General features: G+C 47.1%; 1 protein-coding gene across 1 annotated transcript in view; it reads left to right on the top strand.

Annotated features, from left to right (window-relative positions):
* The window catches only part of LOC127568040 (nuclear receptor coactivator 1-like), a 71,220-nt gene that overhangs the window by 21,188 nt on the left and 32,821 nt on the right, over positions 1-17,211 (top strand). The window contains exon 7 of the mRNA XM_052011291.1: positions 4,891-5,031. Within this exon, the coding sequence (XP_051867251.1) occupies positions 4,891-5,031 (141 nt within the window). The remainder of the gene's footprint in view (positions 1-4,890; positions 5,032-17,211) is intronic.

Genomic DNA, 17,211 nt, shown 5'->3' with positions numbered 1-17,211 from the left:
TGCAGGCAGCTTCCATGTAAATCTCCTCTGCACCCTCTCTATGGCTTCCACATCTTTCCTGTAGTGAGGCTACCAGAACTGAGCACAATACTCCAAGTGGGGTCTGACCAGGGACCTATATAGCTGCAACAATACCTCACGGCTCCTAAATTCAATTCCCAGATTGATGAAGGACAATACACCATAACCACAGAGTCAACCTGTGCAGCTGCTTTGAGCGTCCTATGGACTCGGACCCCAAGATCCCTCTGATCCTCCACACTGCCAAGAGTCCTATCATTAATACTACATTCCGCCAACATATTTGACCTACCAAAATGAACCACTTCACACTTATCTGGGTTGAACTGCATCTGCCACTTCTCAGCCCAACTCTGCATCCTATCTACGTCCCCCTGTAACCTCTGACAGCCCTCCAAATTATCCACAACACCTCCAACCTTTGTGTCATCTGCAAACTTACTAACCCACCCCTCTACTTCCTCATCCAGGTAGTTTATAAAAATCACAAATAGTAAGGGTCCCAGTACAGATTCCTGAGGTACACCACTGGTCACCGCGACCTTCACGCAGAATACGACCCTTCAACAACCACTCTTTGCCTTCTGTGGGCCAGCCAGTTCTGGATCCACACTGCAATGTCCCCTTGGATCCCATGTCTCCTCACCTTCTCCATAAGCCTCGCATGGGGTACCTTATCAAACGCATTGCTGAAATCCATATACACTATATCTACTGTTCTCCCTTCATCGATGTGCTTAGTCACATCCTCAAAAAATTCAATCAGGCTCATAAGGCAGGACTTGCCCTTGACAAAGCTATGCTGACCATTCCTAATCATATTATACCTCTCCAAATGTTCATAAATCCTGCCTCTCAGGATCTTCTCCATCAGCTTACCAACCACTGAGGTAAGACTCACCGGTCTATAATTTCCTGGGCTATCTCTACTCCCTTTCTTGAATAAGGGAACAACATCCGCAACCCTCCAATCTTCCGGAACCTCTCCCGTCTCCATTGACGATCGTCGTCAGAGGCTCTGCAATCTCCTCCCTCGCCTCCCACAGCAACCTGGGGTACATCTCATCCGGTCCCGGCGACTTATCTAACTTGATGCTTTCCAAAAGTTTCAGCACCACCTCTTTTCTAATATCTACATGCTCAAGCTTTTCAGGCCGCTGCAAGTCCCCACCACAATCCCCCAGATCTTTTTCCGTGGTGAATACTGATGTAAAGTATTCATTAAGTACCTCCGCTATTTCTTCCGGATCCACACACACTTTCCCACTGCTGCACTTGATAGGCCCTATCCTTTCGCATCTCATCCTCTTACTCTTCACATACTTGTAGAACGCCTTGGGGTTTTCCTTAATCCTGCCTGCCAAGGCCTTCTCATGTCCCCTTCTGGATCTCCTAATCTCTTTCTTAAGTTCCTTCGTTTTAGCCTTGTACTCCTCCAGATCTCTAACATTACCTAGCTCTCTGTACCTTTTGTATGCTTTTCTTTTCCTTTTGACTAGATTTATTATAGCCTTCATACACCACGGTTCCTGTATCCTGTCATGACTCCCCTGTCTCATCGGAACATGCCTATGCAGAGCTTCACACAAATACCCCCTGAGTATTTGCCACATATCTTCCGTACTTTTCCCAGAGAACATCTGTTCCCAATTTAATCTTCCAATTTCCCGCCTGAGAGCCTCATAATTCCCTTTACTCCAAGTTAACACCTTTCTAGCCTGTCTGTTCCTATCCCTCTCCAGTGCTAACGTAAAGGAGATAGAATTATGATCACTATCACCAAAATGTTCACCCACTGAGAGATCTGACACCTGACCAGGTTCATTTCCCAATATCAGATCAAGCACAGCCTCTCCTCTTGTAGGTCTATCTACATACTGTGTCAAGAACCCTTCCTGAACACACCTGACAAACTCCACGAAGGTTGGTGGTGTTGTGGATAGTGTAGAAGGTTGCTGTGGGTTACAACAGGACATTGATAGGATGCAGAGCTGGGCTGAGAAGTGGCAGATGGAGTTCAACCCGGAAAAGTGTGAAGTGATACACTTTTGAAGGTTGAATTTGAAGGCAGAATACAAGGTAAATGGCAGGGCTCTTAGCAGTGTGGAGTAACGGAGGGATCTTGGGGTCCGTGTCCATAGATCCCTCAAGGTTGCCGCACAGGTATATAGGGTTAAGAAGGCGTATGGTGTGTTGGCCTTCATTCGTTGGAGTATTGAGTTCAAGAGCTATGTAGTAATGTTGCTGTGTTGCATCTCTATAAAACTCTGGTTAGACCACACTGGGAGTATTGTGTTCAGTTCTGGTCACCTCATTATAGGAAAGATGTAGAAGCTTTAGACAGGGTGCAGAGGAGATTTACCGGGATGCTGCCTGGATTGGAGAGCATGTCTTATGAGGATAGGTTGAGTGAGCTGGGGCTTTTATTTGGAGTGAAGGAGGATGAGCATAGAAAACCTACAGCACAATACAAGCCCTTCGACCCACAAAGTTGTGCTGAACATGAAATTACTAGGCTTACCCATAGCCCTCTATTTTTCTCAGCTCCATGTGCCTGTCTAACAGTCTCTTAATAGATCCTATTGTATCCGCCTCCACCACCGTTTCCAGCAGCCCATTCCACACACTGACCACTCTCTGAGTAAAAAATTTACCCCTGACATCTAGATAATTTTTTATTAGTCGCATGTACATTGAAACACACAGTGAACTGCGTCTTTTTGCGTTACTGGGTGCCTCAGTGACCACTGACCAGTGGCTCTGACATCCACCATCATGAAGTGCTTTGAGAGGTTGGTCATGGCACTCATCAATTCCAGCCTACCAGACAACCTGGACCTATTGCAATTCGCCTATCGCCGAAACAGGTCTACAGCGGATGCCATCTCCCTGGCCCTTCACTCAGCTCTGGAGCATCTAGACAGTAAAGACACTTACGTTAGACTATTGTTTATTGACTACAGCTCTGCCTTCAATAAAATAATCCCAAGCAAGCTTGTCACCAAACTCTGAGACCTAGGACTCAACACCTCCCTCTGTAACTGGATCCTTGACTTTCTAACAAACAGACCGCAATCAGTGAGGATAGGCAGCAATTCCTCTGGCACGATTATTCTCAACACTGGTGCACCTCAAGGCTGCATCCTCAGCCCTCTACTGTACTCCCTATACACTCATGACTGTGTGGCCAGATTCTGCTCTAACTCCATCTACAAGTTTGCAGATGATACCACCGTTGTAGGCCGTATCTCAAACAGTGATGAGTCGGAGTACAGGAAGGAGATAGAGAGCTTAGTGGAATGGTGTCATGACAACAACCTTTCCCTCAATGTCAACGAAACTAAAGAGCTGGTTATTGACTTCAGGAAAGGGGGCGGTGTGCATGCACCTGTCTACATCACTGGTGCTGAGGTCGAGAGGGTTGACAGCTTCAAGTTCCTGGGAGTGAACATCACCAACAACCTGTCCTGGACAAACCACGTGGATGCCATGGCCAAGAAAGCTCACCAGCGCTTCTACTTCCTCAGGAGGCTAAAGAAATTTGGTTCGTCCCCTTTGACTCTCACCAACTTTTACCGATGCACCATAGAAAGCATCCTATCTGGATGTATCACGGCTTGGTACGGCAGCTGCTCTGTCCAGGACTGCAAGAAGCTGTAGAGAGTTGTGGACACAGCCCAGCGCATCATGGGCACCAGTCTCCCCTCCTTGGACTCTGTCTTTACCTCTCGTTGTCTTGGCGAAGCAGCCAGCATAATCATAGACCCCACCCACATGGGTCATTCTCCCTTCTCTCTTCCATCGGGTAGAAGATACAGGAGCCTGAGGGCATGTACCACCAGACTTAAGGACAGCTTCTACCCCACAGTGATAAGACTATTGAACAGTTCCCTTATACAATGAGATGGACTCTGACCTCACGATCTACCTTGTTGTGACCTTGCACCTTATTGCACTGCACTTTCTCTGTAGCTGTGACACTTTACTCTGTACTGTTACTGTTTTTACCTGTACTACCTCAATGCACTCTGTACTAACTCAATGTAACTGCACTGTGTAATGGATTGACCTGTACGATCGGTTTGTAAGACAATTTTTGCACTGTATCTCGGTACAAGTGACAGTAATAAACCAACACCGATACCAATACTGAGAGTGTTCTGGGGGCAGCCTGCAAGTGTCGCCACTCTTCCGGTGCCAATGAAACATGCCCACAACTTCCTAACCCATAAGTCTTTGGAATGAGGGAGGAAGCCGGAGGAAACCCACGCAGACACGGGGAGAATGTACAAACTCCTTACAGACAGCGGCGGGAATCGAACCCAGGTCACTGGCGCTGTAAAGCGTTATGCTGACTGCTATTGGTGTACAAGATGACAACAGGCATAGATTGAGTGGACAATGAGAGCGGTGGGTGCGTGGGACGCACTGCCGACAGAAGTTTTGGGGGCAGATACATTTGGGACATTTAAGAGACTTTTAGATAGACACGTGAATGATAGAAAAATGGAGGGCTATGTGGGAGGGAAGGGTTAGATAGGAGGATAAAATGTCAGCACGTTGCTGTACTGTGCTGTAATGTTCTTTGCAACATCCCGATAATCATCAAGGTGCTGTAGGCAGCGGAAAAACTTAAACCATTCTCTGTTACTAGAGCAAATGTACCAAACAAACTCTTGGGGCTAAAGGCTGACATGTCCCTTCCAGTTATAACTGTAAGGTTGGGTTCTATCATGCTCTCACTGGGGATGGGTATGACGGGTGTGCTGCAGCCATGTGGGGTTTTGCTGGGAGGGGTGGTGTCCTTGGCTGACAGCTGTTGTTGGTTTAACTGTATTTAGTTTTGCTTCTGGTTTGGTATTTTTCCAGGAAAGATCATTTCCATTGATGCCAATGCTCTGCGGGGCTCTGGGAGAGTGGGCTGGGAGGACATGGTCAGAAGGTGTATCCACGCTTTCTTCCAGCCCCAGGAGCAGAGACCCTCTCATGCTAAACAACTGCTGCAGGAAGGTAGGTCCTTGCTCAGTCTCCTCAATGTGGCCGATTCCCCCTGTCTAACTCGAGGTCACTGGGGCAGGAACCACTGAATGGTGACAGCATGACCCGAGACCATCTGGCCCATTGAATCCGTACTGTCTGTGTGCCGGAGTATTGCAGCTGCTCCTACTTCCTGCCCTCTGCCCATGTCTGCAGGAGAGATACTTATCCAGCTCCCTTTTGAATCTGCCTCGACTCCTGAACTCTGGGTCCACTCACCTTCTGTGTAGAAACAGTTATCCTCATGTTATTGCTCATTTTTGGCCAATCCCCCTTATTCTGTGTTCCTGGTTCTTGGCTCCTTGACCAACTGGAACAGTTTCTCTCAGTGGATTCCGTCCGTTCCTCTCACACCTCCCTCTGGTCCTCACACAATTGTACCGCATAGAAACGGGTCCTTTGGAACCATAGAACCATAGAAAACTACAGCACAGAAAACAGGCCATTTGGCTCTTCCAGTCTGTGCCAAAACTAGTCCCATTTACCTGCCCCTAGCCCATACCCCTCCAGACCTCTCTCGTCCATGTATCTATCCAATTTACTCTTAAAAGTTAAGAGCGAGCCCGCATTTACCACATCAGATGGCAGCCCATTCCACACTCCCACCACTCTTTGAGTGAAGAAGTTCCCTCTAATGATCCCCCTAAACCTTTCCCCTTTCACCCTAAAGCCATGTCCTCTCGTACTTATCTCTCCTAATCTAGCTGGAAAGAGCCTACTTGCATTAACCCTGTCTATGCCCCTCATCATTTTATAAACCTCTATCATATCTCCCCTCATTCTTCTCCGCTGCAAGGAATAAAGTCCTAACATGCTCAGTCTTTCCTTATAACTCAACTCCTGAAGACCCGGCAACATTCTTGTAAATCTCCTCTGCACCCTTTCAATCTTACTGACATCCTTCCGGTAGTTCGGCGACCAGAACTGCACACAATATTCTAAATTTGGTCTCACCAATGACTTATACAACCTCACCAAAACATTCCAACTCCTATACTCAATACTTTGATTTATAAATGCCAGGATGCCAAAAGCCTTTTTTACAACCCTGTCTACCTGTGACTCTACTTTCATGGAATTATGTATCTGAACTCCCAGATCCCTTTGTTCCTCCGCACTCCTCAGTGCCCTACCATTTACTGTGTATGTCCTCCCTTGATTTGTCCTTCCAAAATGCAACACCTCACACTTGTCTGCATTAAATTCCATCTGCCATTTTCTGGACCATTTTTCCAGTTGGTCCAGATCCCTCTGCAAGCTTTGAAAGCCTTCCTCACTGTCCACAACGACTCCAATCTCAGTGTCATCAGCAAACTTACTAATCCAATTTACCACATTATCTTCTAGATCATTGATATATACAACAAACAACAATGGCCCCAACACAGATCCCTGAGGCACACCACTAGTCACAGGCCTCCAATCTGAGAAACAATCATCCACAACCACTCTCTGTCTTCTCCCACTCAGCCAATTTCGAATCCAGTTTACAATCTTTCTATGGATACCCATTGACTGAACCTTCTGAACTAATCTCCCATGTGGGACTTTGTCAAAGGCCTTACTAAAGTCCATGTAGACAACATCCACAGCCTTACCTTCATCTACTTTCTTAGTGACCTCCTCAAAAAACTCCACAAGATTCGTTAAAGACGATCTACCACGCACAAAGCCATGCTGACGATCCTTAATCAACCCTTGGCTGTCCAAATACTTATATGTCCTATCTCTCAGAACACCTTCCAATAATTTACCCACTACTGATGTCAGGCTCACTGGCCTGTAATTACCTGGTTTACTCTTCGAGGCTTTCTTAAACAATGGAACAACATGAGCTATCCTCCAGTCCTCTGGCACCGCACCCGTGGCTAAGGACATATTAAATATATCTGCCAGCGCCCCTGCAATTTCTACACTAGTCTCTCTCAAGGTCTGAGGAAATATCTTGTCAGGCCCTGGGGATTTATCTACCTTTATTTGCTGTAAAGCATCAAGTACCTCCTCCTATGTCACTAGTGCTTGTTTCCCTTCCTTCCATATCCACGATGCCAGTTTCCTGAGTAAATACTGATGCAAAAAAAGACCTCCCCCATCTACTGAGGCTCCACGCATATATGACCACTCTGATCTTCTAGGGGACCAATTCTGTCTCTTACTATCCTTTTGCTCTTAATATACTTGTAGAAACCCTTTGGGTTTACCTTCACATTATCTGCCAAAGCAGCCCCATGTCTTCTTTTTGCCTTCCTGATTTCCTTTTTTAGAATTTTCTTACATTTCCTGTACTCTTCAAGTACCTCATCTGTTCCTAGTTGCCTACACCTCTCTCTTTTTCTTAACCAGCTCACCAATATCCCTTGAAAACCAAGGTTCCCTATACTTGTTACCCTTGCCTTTAATCCTGACAGGGACATACAAACTCTGCACTCTCAAAATTTCGTCTTTGAAGGCTTTCCATTTACTGAGCACATCCTTGCCAGAAAATAACTTATCCCAATCCACCCTACCTAGATCCTTTCTCATTTCCACAAAATTGGCCTTTCTCCAATTTAGAACCTCCACTCAAGGACCAGACCTATCCTTATCTATAATTATCTTGAAACTATTTGCACTATGGTCACTGGACCCAAAATGCTCACCTACACATACTTCTGTCACCTGACCTGCCTGTTTCCCTAATAGGAGATTGTATTGCATTCTCTCTCGTTGGTACCTCTATATATTGAATTAGAAAACTTTCCTGAACACATTTGACAAATTCCAAGCCATCCAACCCTTTCGCAGTGTGGGACTCCCAGTCAATATGTGGAAAGTTAAAATCCCCTACTATTACAACTTTCTGTTTCTTACATCGGTCTGCTATCTCCCTACAGATTTGTTCCTCCAATTCTCTCTGACTGTTGGGTGGTCTATAATACAACCCTATTAGCGTGGCCACACCTTTCCTGTTCCTCAGCTCCACCCATATGGCCTCTGTAGACGAGCCCTGCGGGTAGATGGGTAAATGGTAGAGAGGCTTTGGGGAAGGAGAAGCAGAATACAGGCTATAAAAGTAGTAAGGTAGATGGACTGAAGTGTGTTTACTTAAATGCAAGAAATGTCAGGAATAAGGGAGATGAACTGAGGGCTTGGATAAGCATGGGGGACTATGATATTGTGGCTATTACTGAGACGTGGCTGATGTCAGGGCAGAAGTGGATATTGAATATTCCTGGTTTTTGGTGTTTTAAAAGGGATAGGGAAGGGGGGAGAAGAGGAGGAGGGGTGGCGATACTGGTCAGGGACACTGTTACGGCTGTGGAAAGGATGGATGTTGTAGAAGGATCCTCTCTAGAGTCCGTATGGGTGGAAGTAAGGAACAAGAAAGGAGCAGTTACTCTACTAGAGTATTCTATAGGCCACCCGGTAGCAGTAGAGATATAGAGGAGCAGATTGGCAGGCAGTGTTTGGAGAGAAGCAAAAATAACAGGGTTGTTATAATGGGAGACTTCAACTTCCCAAATATAGACTAGAACCTGCTTAGTGCCAAAGGTTTAGATGGGATGGAATTTGTTAAGTGTGTCCAGGAGGGATTCCTGACGCAGTATGTTGACAGGCCAACTGGAGGGAATGCCATGCTAGATCTAGTTTTAGGAAATGAACCTGGACAGGTGAAGGATCTATTGGTGGGTGAGGATTTGGGGGACAGTGACCGTTTCTCCATAACCTTTAAAATTGTCATGGACAGGGACAGGTACAGAGAGGACAAGAAGATATTTAATTGGGGAAGGGCGAACTATGAGTCTATAAGGAGAGAACTTGGGAGTGTAAAGTGGGATGTCCTCTTTGAAGGGAAATGTACCATGGAGATGTGGTCGATGTTCAGGGATCTTATGCAGGATGTTAGGGATAAATATGTCCCGGTGAGGCAGAGAAAGAATGGCAGGGTGAAGGAACCGTGGGTGACGAGAGAGGTGGAAAGACTAGTTAGGGAGAAGAAGGTAGCATACGTGAGGTATAAGCAGCAAGGTTCAGACAGGGCCCGTGAGGAATATAGAGTAGTGAGGAAGGAACTTAAGAAAGGGCTGAGGAGAGCTAGAAGGGGACATGAAAAGGCTTTGGCTAGTAGGGTTATGGAAAATCCCAGGGCCTTTTTCACCTATGTGAAGGGTAGGAGGATGGCTAGGGTAAAGGTAGGTCCGATTAAAGACAAAGGTGGGAGAATGTTCCTGGAGGCGGCGGAAGCGGGAGAAGTTCTCAATGAATACTTCTCTTCGGTATTCACCAAGGAGAGGGGTCTTGATGACGCGGAAGGGAGTGCTGGTAAGGGTAATATTCTCAAGGTTCTAGATATCAAGAGAGAGGATGTGTTGAAGTTGTTAAATAATATCAAGACAGATAAATCTCCGGGGCCTGATGGGATTTTCCCCAGGCTGCTTCGAGAGGCGAGGGAGGAGATTGTTGAACCGCTAGTAAGGATCTTTGAGTCCTTGTTGTCCACGGGGATGGTGCTGGAGGATTGGAGGGTGGCGAATGTTGTCCCCTTGTTCAAAAAAGGTAGTAGGGATAGTCCAGGGAATTACAGACCAGTGAGCCTTACGTCTGTGGTGGGTAAGCTGTTAGAAAGGATTCTAAGGGATAGGATCTATGAACACCTGGAGAATCATGGACTGATTAGGGACAGCCAGCATGGCTTTGTGAAGGGAAGATCTTGCCTCACAAGCCTGATAGAGTTCTTTGAGGAGGTGACAAGGAAGATTGATGAGGGTAGTGCGGTGGATGTGGTCTATATGGATTTTAGTAAGGCGTTTGATAAGGTTCCTCATGGTAGGCTTCTTCAGAAGATCAGAGGCCAAGGGATCCAGGGAAGCTTGGCTGTGTGGATTAAGAATTGGCTTGACTGTAGAAAGCAGAGGGTTGTGGTGGAAGGAGTGCCCTCGGATTGGAGGGCAGTGACTAGTGGTGTCCCGCAGGGATCAGTTCTGGGACCTCTACTTTTTGTGATATTTATAGATGACTTAGATGAGGGGGTGGAAGGCTGGGTTAGTAAGTTTGCGGACGACACTAAGATCGGCGGTGTTGTGGATAGTGTGGCGGGCTGTCGGAACTTACAGAGGGATATTGATAGGATGCAGAGCTGGGCTGACAAGTGGCAGATGGAGTTCAATCCGGAGAAGTGTGAGGTGGTACACTTTGGAAGGACAAACTCCAGGGCAGAGTACAAGGTAAATGGCAAGGTACTTGGCAGTGTAGAGGAGCAGAGGAATCTGGGGGTTCATATTCACAGTTCACTGAAAGTTGCCTCACAGGTGGATAGAGCAGTTAAGAAGGCCTATGGGCTGTTAGCTTTCATAAATTGTGGGATTGAGTTTATGAGCTGCGAAGTGATGATGCAGCTTTACAAAACTCTAGTTAGACCACACTTAGAGTACTGTGTTCAGTTTTGGTTGCCGCATTATAGGAAGGATGTGGAGGTGACGGAGAGGGTGCAGAGGAGATTTACCAGGATGCTGCCTGGATTAGAGCGTATGGAATATGAGCACAGGCTTAAGGTGCTAGGGCTTTATTCACTGTAAAGGAGGAGGATGAGAGGAGACATGATAGAGGTATATAAAGTATTGAGAGGAATAGATAGAGTAGATAGCCAGCGCCTCCTTCCCAGGGCACCAATGCTCAAGACGAGAGGGCATGGCTTTAAGTTTATGGGTGGGAGGTTCAGGGGAGATGTCAGGGGGAGGTTTTTCATCCAGAGAGTGGTTGGTGCATGGAATGCACTGCCTGGGGTGGTGGTGGAGGCAGATACATTGGACAGGTTCAAGAGTTTATTGGATAGGCACATGGAGGAATGTGAGATAGAGGGATATGCGGGAGGAAGGGGTTAGGTAGTGTGAGGGTGGTTTGATGGATGGCACAACATGCTGGGCTGAAGGGCCTGTTTTGTGCTGTATGGTTCTATGGTACGCACAGCTGTGATCTGTTCCCTGACCAGTAATGCCACTCCTCCCCCTTTCATCCCTCCCCCTCTATCACGTCTGAAACAATGGAAGCCCGGAACGTTAAGCTGCCAGTCCTGCCCCTCCTTCAACCATGTCTCACTAATAGCAATAGTCGTAATCCTACGTGCCAATCCACGCCCTAAACTCATCCGCCTTACCTACGATACTCCTTGCATTGAAATAGATGCACCTGAGAACATTTCTATCAGGTACAAACCTTTGATTTCTGTCTATACCTACAGACCCCGCACGATCATTTTTCTCCTCACTTTCTTCTCTAACAGTCTGGTTCCCCTCCCCCTGCAAATCTAGTTTAAACCCACCGGAGCAGCACTAGCAAACCTACCTGCAAGTATGTTAGTCCCCCTCCAGTTCAGGTGTAAATCGTCCCTTCGGAACAGATCCCACCTTCCCTGGAACAAAGCCCAATTATCCAGAAACCTGAAGCCCTCCCTCCTGCACCATCTCCTTAGCCACGTATTTAGCTGCATGATCCTCCTATTTCTAGCCTCACTAGCACGTGGCACTGGTAGCAATCCTTTAACTTTGCACCTAATTCCCTAAACTTTCTTTGCAGGACCTCCTCCTTCTTCCTATCCACGTCATTGGTCCCAACATGGACCACGACATCTGGCTGCTCACCCTCCCTCCTGAGAATATCAAGAACTCGATCTGAGACATCACGGACCCTGGCACCAGGGAGGCAACAGACCATCCGGGATTCTCGATCTCTCCCACAGAATCTTCTATCTGTCCCCCTAACTATTGAATCCCCTATCACTACTGCTCTCCTCTTTACCCTCCCTCCTATCTGAGATGAGGGTCCCGCCTCAGTGCCAGAGACTCAACCACTACAACTTGTCCCTGGTAGGTCGTCCCCACCAGCAGTATCCAGAATGGTATACTTATTGTTGATGGGAACGGCCACAGGGGTGCTCTGATCTTTCTGTCTAATCCCCTTCCCTTTCCTGACAGTCACCCAGCTACCTGCCTCCTGACTTTTAGGTGTAACTATCTCCCTGCAACTCCTATCTACGTCTGCCTCCACCTCCCGAAGGATCCGAAGTTCATCCAGCTCCAGTTCCCTAATGTGGTTTGCCAGGAGCTGCAGCTGGATGCACCTTTTACAGGTGTAGTCATCAGGGACAAGCGTGCTGTCCCTGACTTCCCATATACTGCATTAGGAGCACACGACTGCCCGAGCTGCTGCCTTCATTACCCAATCCGACTTTAATTAGCTTAAAGGAACTTACCAGCCTTACCTCTCAGGGTGCTAGCTCTTCCTCAGCCTCTGCTCGCCGAAGCCTCTTGAGCCAAAGCCTCAAGGCTCCACTCCTACCCTGAGTCACTCACACACTGGCTGCTCCTTTCTGCCCATCTTGTCCATGACACCATGATGTGCCTGTGCATCCCATTTGTCTGCATTTGGCCCGTATCCCTCTGCTTCTTTCCTTTTAAACATTGTAATCATACCTGCCTCCACCACCACCCTGGCAGCTCATTCCTGATATTCACCATTCTCTGTGTGAAAAACGTACTCCTCAGGTCTCCTTTAAATTTCTCCCCTCTGACCTTAAACCTGTGCTCTCTAGTTCTTGAGTTTCCTGCCCTGGGAAAAAGATTTTGACTATCTGAGCCCTTCATAATTTCATAAACGTCAATAAGGTTCCCCCTTGGCTTCCTGCTTTGCAGTGAGAACAAACCCAGTCTGTCCACTCTTCTTATAACTACAACCTCCATCCCAGGCAACGTCCTGGGGAATCTTGGAGATTCCTAGGAGACCAACCCCGTTGTGTCCAGTCTGTCTTCATCACTCAAGTCCCTCATCCCTGAAATTATTCAGTAAGTCTCTTCAGCACCCTTTCAAGCAGCTGGTCCACAACACTCAGCAGGAATTTATCCCAATTAGAAAGAGGGATTCCATGAGGAAGAGGCAGAATCTGTGGTCAACAGGTTAGCGGTAATGTTAAATTGAACAGGGCACACAAAGTAGCAAGGGCTTGGTGGTAGGCCAGGGGATTGGGAAGTTTTTAGGATCCAGTAACAAAAGACCTAAAAACTAATAAGGGACAAAACTGATTTTGAGAGTAAACTTGTGCAATAAGCTGGTTGTCATATTGAAAACAGGGTTGGAGTAAATGGGTCCTTGGCTGGAGATATGCAACCAGTGGAGTGCCCCAGGGATCGGTTCTTGGCTTCAATTGTTTGCTTTTTCCATTAATAACCCAGAGGAGGGAACAAAATGTAAGGTTTCTGGGTTGCCGATGATACAAAAATAGGTGGAAGGGCATGTTGTGATGGGGACTCAGTGATTCTGCACTGGGATAGGTATAGACTGAATGTACAAAAACCTGGCAAACAGAGTTAATGTGAGGTGACGCACTTTGGTAAGAGGAATCAAAAGAGATTATTATCTCAATGGAGAGAGACTGCAAACAGTAAATGACAGTGCCTGAGGGAGTGTTGTTGAACAGAGAAACCTTGGGGTGTATGTACATAATTCCTTAAAAGTGGTGACACAGGTAGACAGGGTGGTGAAGAAAGCATTTGGAACACTGGCCTTCATCGGTCCGGGCATTGAATACAGTAGTTGGGAAGTCATGTTACAGTTGTACAAGACGGTGAGGCCACATCTGGAGTACTGTGTACAGTTCTGGTCGCCCTGCTACAGGAAGGAGATCATTAAACGGGAGGGTGCAGAAAAGATTTACGAGGATGTTACCGGGACTGGAGGGCTTGAGTTATGAGGAGAGGCTGGACAGGATTTTAGTAAGGCGTTTGACAAGGTTCCGCATGGTAGGCTTCTTCTGAAGGTCAGAGGCCAAGGAATCCAGGGAGGTTTGGCCGTGTGGATTCAGAATTGGCTTATCTGTAGAAAGCAGAGGGTTGTGGTGGAGGGAGTACATTCGGATTGGAGGGCTGTGACTAGTGGTGTCCAACAGGGATCGGTTCTGGGACCTCTACTTTTTGTGATATTTAGTAATGACTTAGATGAGGGGGTGGAAGGGTGAGTTAGCAAGTTTGCAGATGACACAAGGATCGGTGGTGCTGTGGATCGTGTGGAGGGCTGTCGAAGCTTATAGAGGGATAGTGATAGGATGCAGAGCTGGGCTGAGAAGTGGCAGATGGAGTTCAATCCGGAGAAGTACGAGGTGGTACACTTTGGCAAACTCCAAGGCGGAGTACAAGGTAAATGGCAGGATTCTGGGCAGTGTAGAGGAGCAGAGGGATCTGGTGGTTCATATCCACAGATCACTGAAAGTTGCCTCACAGGTGGATAGGGTAGTTAAGAAAGCTTATGGGATGTTAGCTTTCATAAGTTGGGGGATCGAGTTTAAGAGCCGCGAAGTAATGATGCAGCTTTACAAAACCCTGGTTAGACCACACTCAGAGAACTGTGTCCAGTTCTGGTTGCATCATTATAGGAAGGATGTGGAGGTGTTGGAAAGGGTGCAGAGGAGATTTATCAGGATGCTGCCTGGATTAGAGAGTATGGATTATGAGGAGAGACTAAAGGAGCTAGGGCTTTACTCATTGGAGAGAAGGAGGATGAGGGGAGACATGATAGAGGTGTACAAAATATTAAGAGGATTAGATAGAGTGGACAGCCAGCTCAATACAAGAGGGCATGGCTTTAAGGTAATGGGTGGGAAGTTCAAGGGAGATGTCAGAGGGAGGTTTTTCACCCAGAGAGTGGTTGGTGCATGGAATGCGCTGCCTGGGGTGGTGGTGGAGGCTGATACGTTGGTCAAGTTCAAGGGGTTGTTAGATAAGCATATGGAGGAATTTAAGATAGAGGGATATGTGGGAGGAAGGGGTTAGATAGTCTTAGGTGTGGTTTGAAGGTCGGTACAACATGGTGGGCCGAAGGGCCTGTATTGTGCTGTATTGTTCTATGGTTCTATAGGTTGGGACTGTTTTCCCTGGAGCGAAGGAGGCTGAGGGGGTGACGTTATAGAGGTTTATAAAATCATGGCGGTGTAGATACAATTAATAGCCAAAGTCTTTTCCCAGGGTTTGGGAGTCCAAAACTAGAGGGGATTGGTTTGTGAAGGGCAACTTTTTCTGCACAGAGGGTGGTGCGTATATGGAATGAGCAGCCAGGGGAAGTGGTAGAGGCAGGAACAATTACAGCGTTTAAGACACTTGGACAGGAACATGGACAGGAAAAGTTTAGAGGGATATGGGTCAAACGTGGGTAAGTGGGACTGGCGCAGTAGGTAACTTGCATAGACAAGATGGGCTGAAGGGCCAGTTTCCCTGCTGTACAGCTCTGTGGTTCCCTATGACTGGAAATGAGTGAAGTACAGGGATCTAGGTGTTCTAGGGCATGAACCACAGAAAGTTAGCAGGCAGGTCCAATAAGTGGTTAAGAAAGCAAGTGGTATGTTGGTTAAAGAATAGGGAAGCGTTGTTCCAGTTGTACAGGGTGTTGGTGAGCCCACACCTGAGTACCGTGCACAGTGTTGCTCCCCTTACGTAAAAACAGGCTTGAGTAGCATTGGAGGTGGTTTGAAGGAGATTCACCAGGCTGATTCCTGGGATAAGTAAGTTGTCCTCTCAAGAGAGGCTGGACAGTTTGGGTTTGTACTCCTTAGAGTACAGCTTGACCAATGTCTTGTACAGCTACAACATGACCTCCCACTCTTATGCTCAATATCTCAGCCTACGAAGGCAAGCATACCAAATGCCTTCTTCACTGCCCTATCCACCGGTGTCATCGCTTTCAGGGAGCTATTGATTTGCACCCCAAGGTCGTTGCACATTTAAACCCATGTTAACCTACTAACCCATATGTCTTTGGAATGTGGGAGGAAACTGGAGCTCCCGGAGGAAATCCATGCACACGGGGAGAACGTACAAAGTCCTTACAGACAGTGACGGGAATTGAACCCTGATTGCTGGCGCTGTAATAGCGTCACACTAACAGCTACGCTACCGTGCCACTCCTGTATATGTTCTGTTAGTATTTGAGAATTAGTGTGACTGGTGATTTGAGGTTCAGCCACGTTTGCTGATGAACAGAGGTGTTGTCCAGTTGCAAATGCCCAATGCCTTTGGTTTCCCTAATGTTAGACAGATCCATGGACGGAGGTTATTTTAGCTGTCACTGAGAAATGACTTGACCTTCCCAGTTACAGGGTTTTCTTGGTGAACTAGTCATCTAAGTCATTTTTAAAAATCACAAAGAGTAGGGGTCCCAGAACAGATCCATGTGGAACACCACTGGTCACCGACCTCCAGGCAGAATACTCTCCATCTACCACCACCCTCTGCCTTCTATGGGCAAGCCAATTCCAAATCCATGCAGCTCCTCTATGTCTCTCATAATCTTGTACACCTCTATCAAGTCGCCTCTCATCCATCGTTGCTCCAAAGAGAAAAGCCCCAGCTTGCTAAACCTATCCTCATAAGACATGTTCTCTACCCCAGGCAGCATCCTGGTAAATCTCCTCTGCACCCTCTAAAGCTTCCACATCCTTCCTATAATGAGGCGACCAGAACTGAACACAATACTCCATGTGTGGTCTAACCAGAGTTTTATAGAGCTGCAACATTACCTCGCAGCTCTTGAACTCAGCCCCCCAACTAATGAAGGCCAGCACACCATATGCCTTCTTAACCACTCTACCAACTTGCGCGGCAACTTTGCGGGATCTATGAACTTAGACCCCAAGATCCCTCTGTTCCTCCACACTGCTCAGAATCAAGCCCATAACCTTGTACTCCACCTTGATGTCTGTTCTTTCAAAGTGTATCACTTCACACTTTTCTGGATTGAACTCCATCTGCCACTTCTCTGCCCAGCTCTGCATCCTATATTCCCGTTGTAACCTGCGACAACCTTCTACACTATCCACAACACCTCCAACCTTCGTGTCATCTGCAAACTTACTAACCCATCCCTCCACTTCCCTCATCCAAGTCATTTATAAAAATCACAAAGAGTAGGGGTCCCAGAACAGATCCCTGTGGAACACCACTGGTTACTGACCTCCAGGCAGAGTACTCTCCATCTACTACCACCCTCAGACTTCTGTGGGCGAACCAATTCTGAATCCACACAGCCAAGTCTCCATGGATCCCATGCCTCATGACTTTCTGGATGAGCCTACCATGGGGAACCTTGTCAAACGCTTTACTAAAGTCTATATACTCCACATCCACTGCTCTCCCT

This window comes from Pristis pectinata, chromosome 3 (genome assembly GCF_009764475.1).
Source record: "Pristis pectinata isolate sPriPec2 chromosome 3, sPriPec2.1.pri, whole genome shotgun sequence".
In the NCBI taxonomy this organism is placed as follows: domain Eukaryota; kingdom Metazoa; phylum Chordata; class Chondrichthyes; order Rhinopristiformes; family Pristidae; genus Pristis; species Pristis pectinata.
Note: the sequence above shows the minus strand (reverse complement) of the source record. Positions and strands in the feature narration are given on the sequence as shown.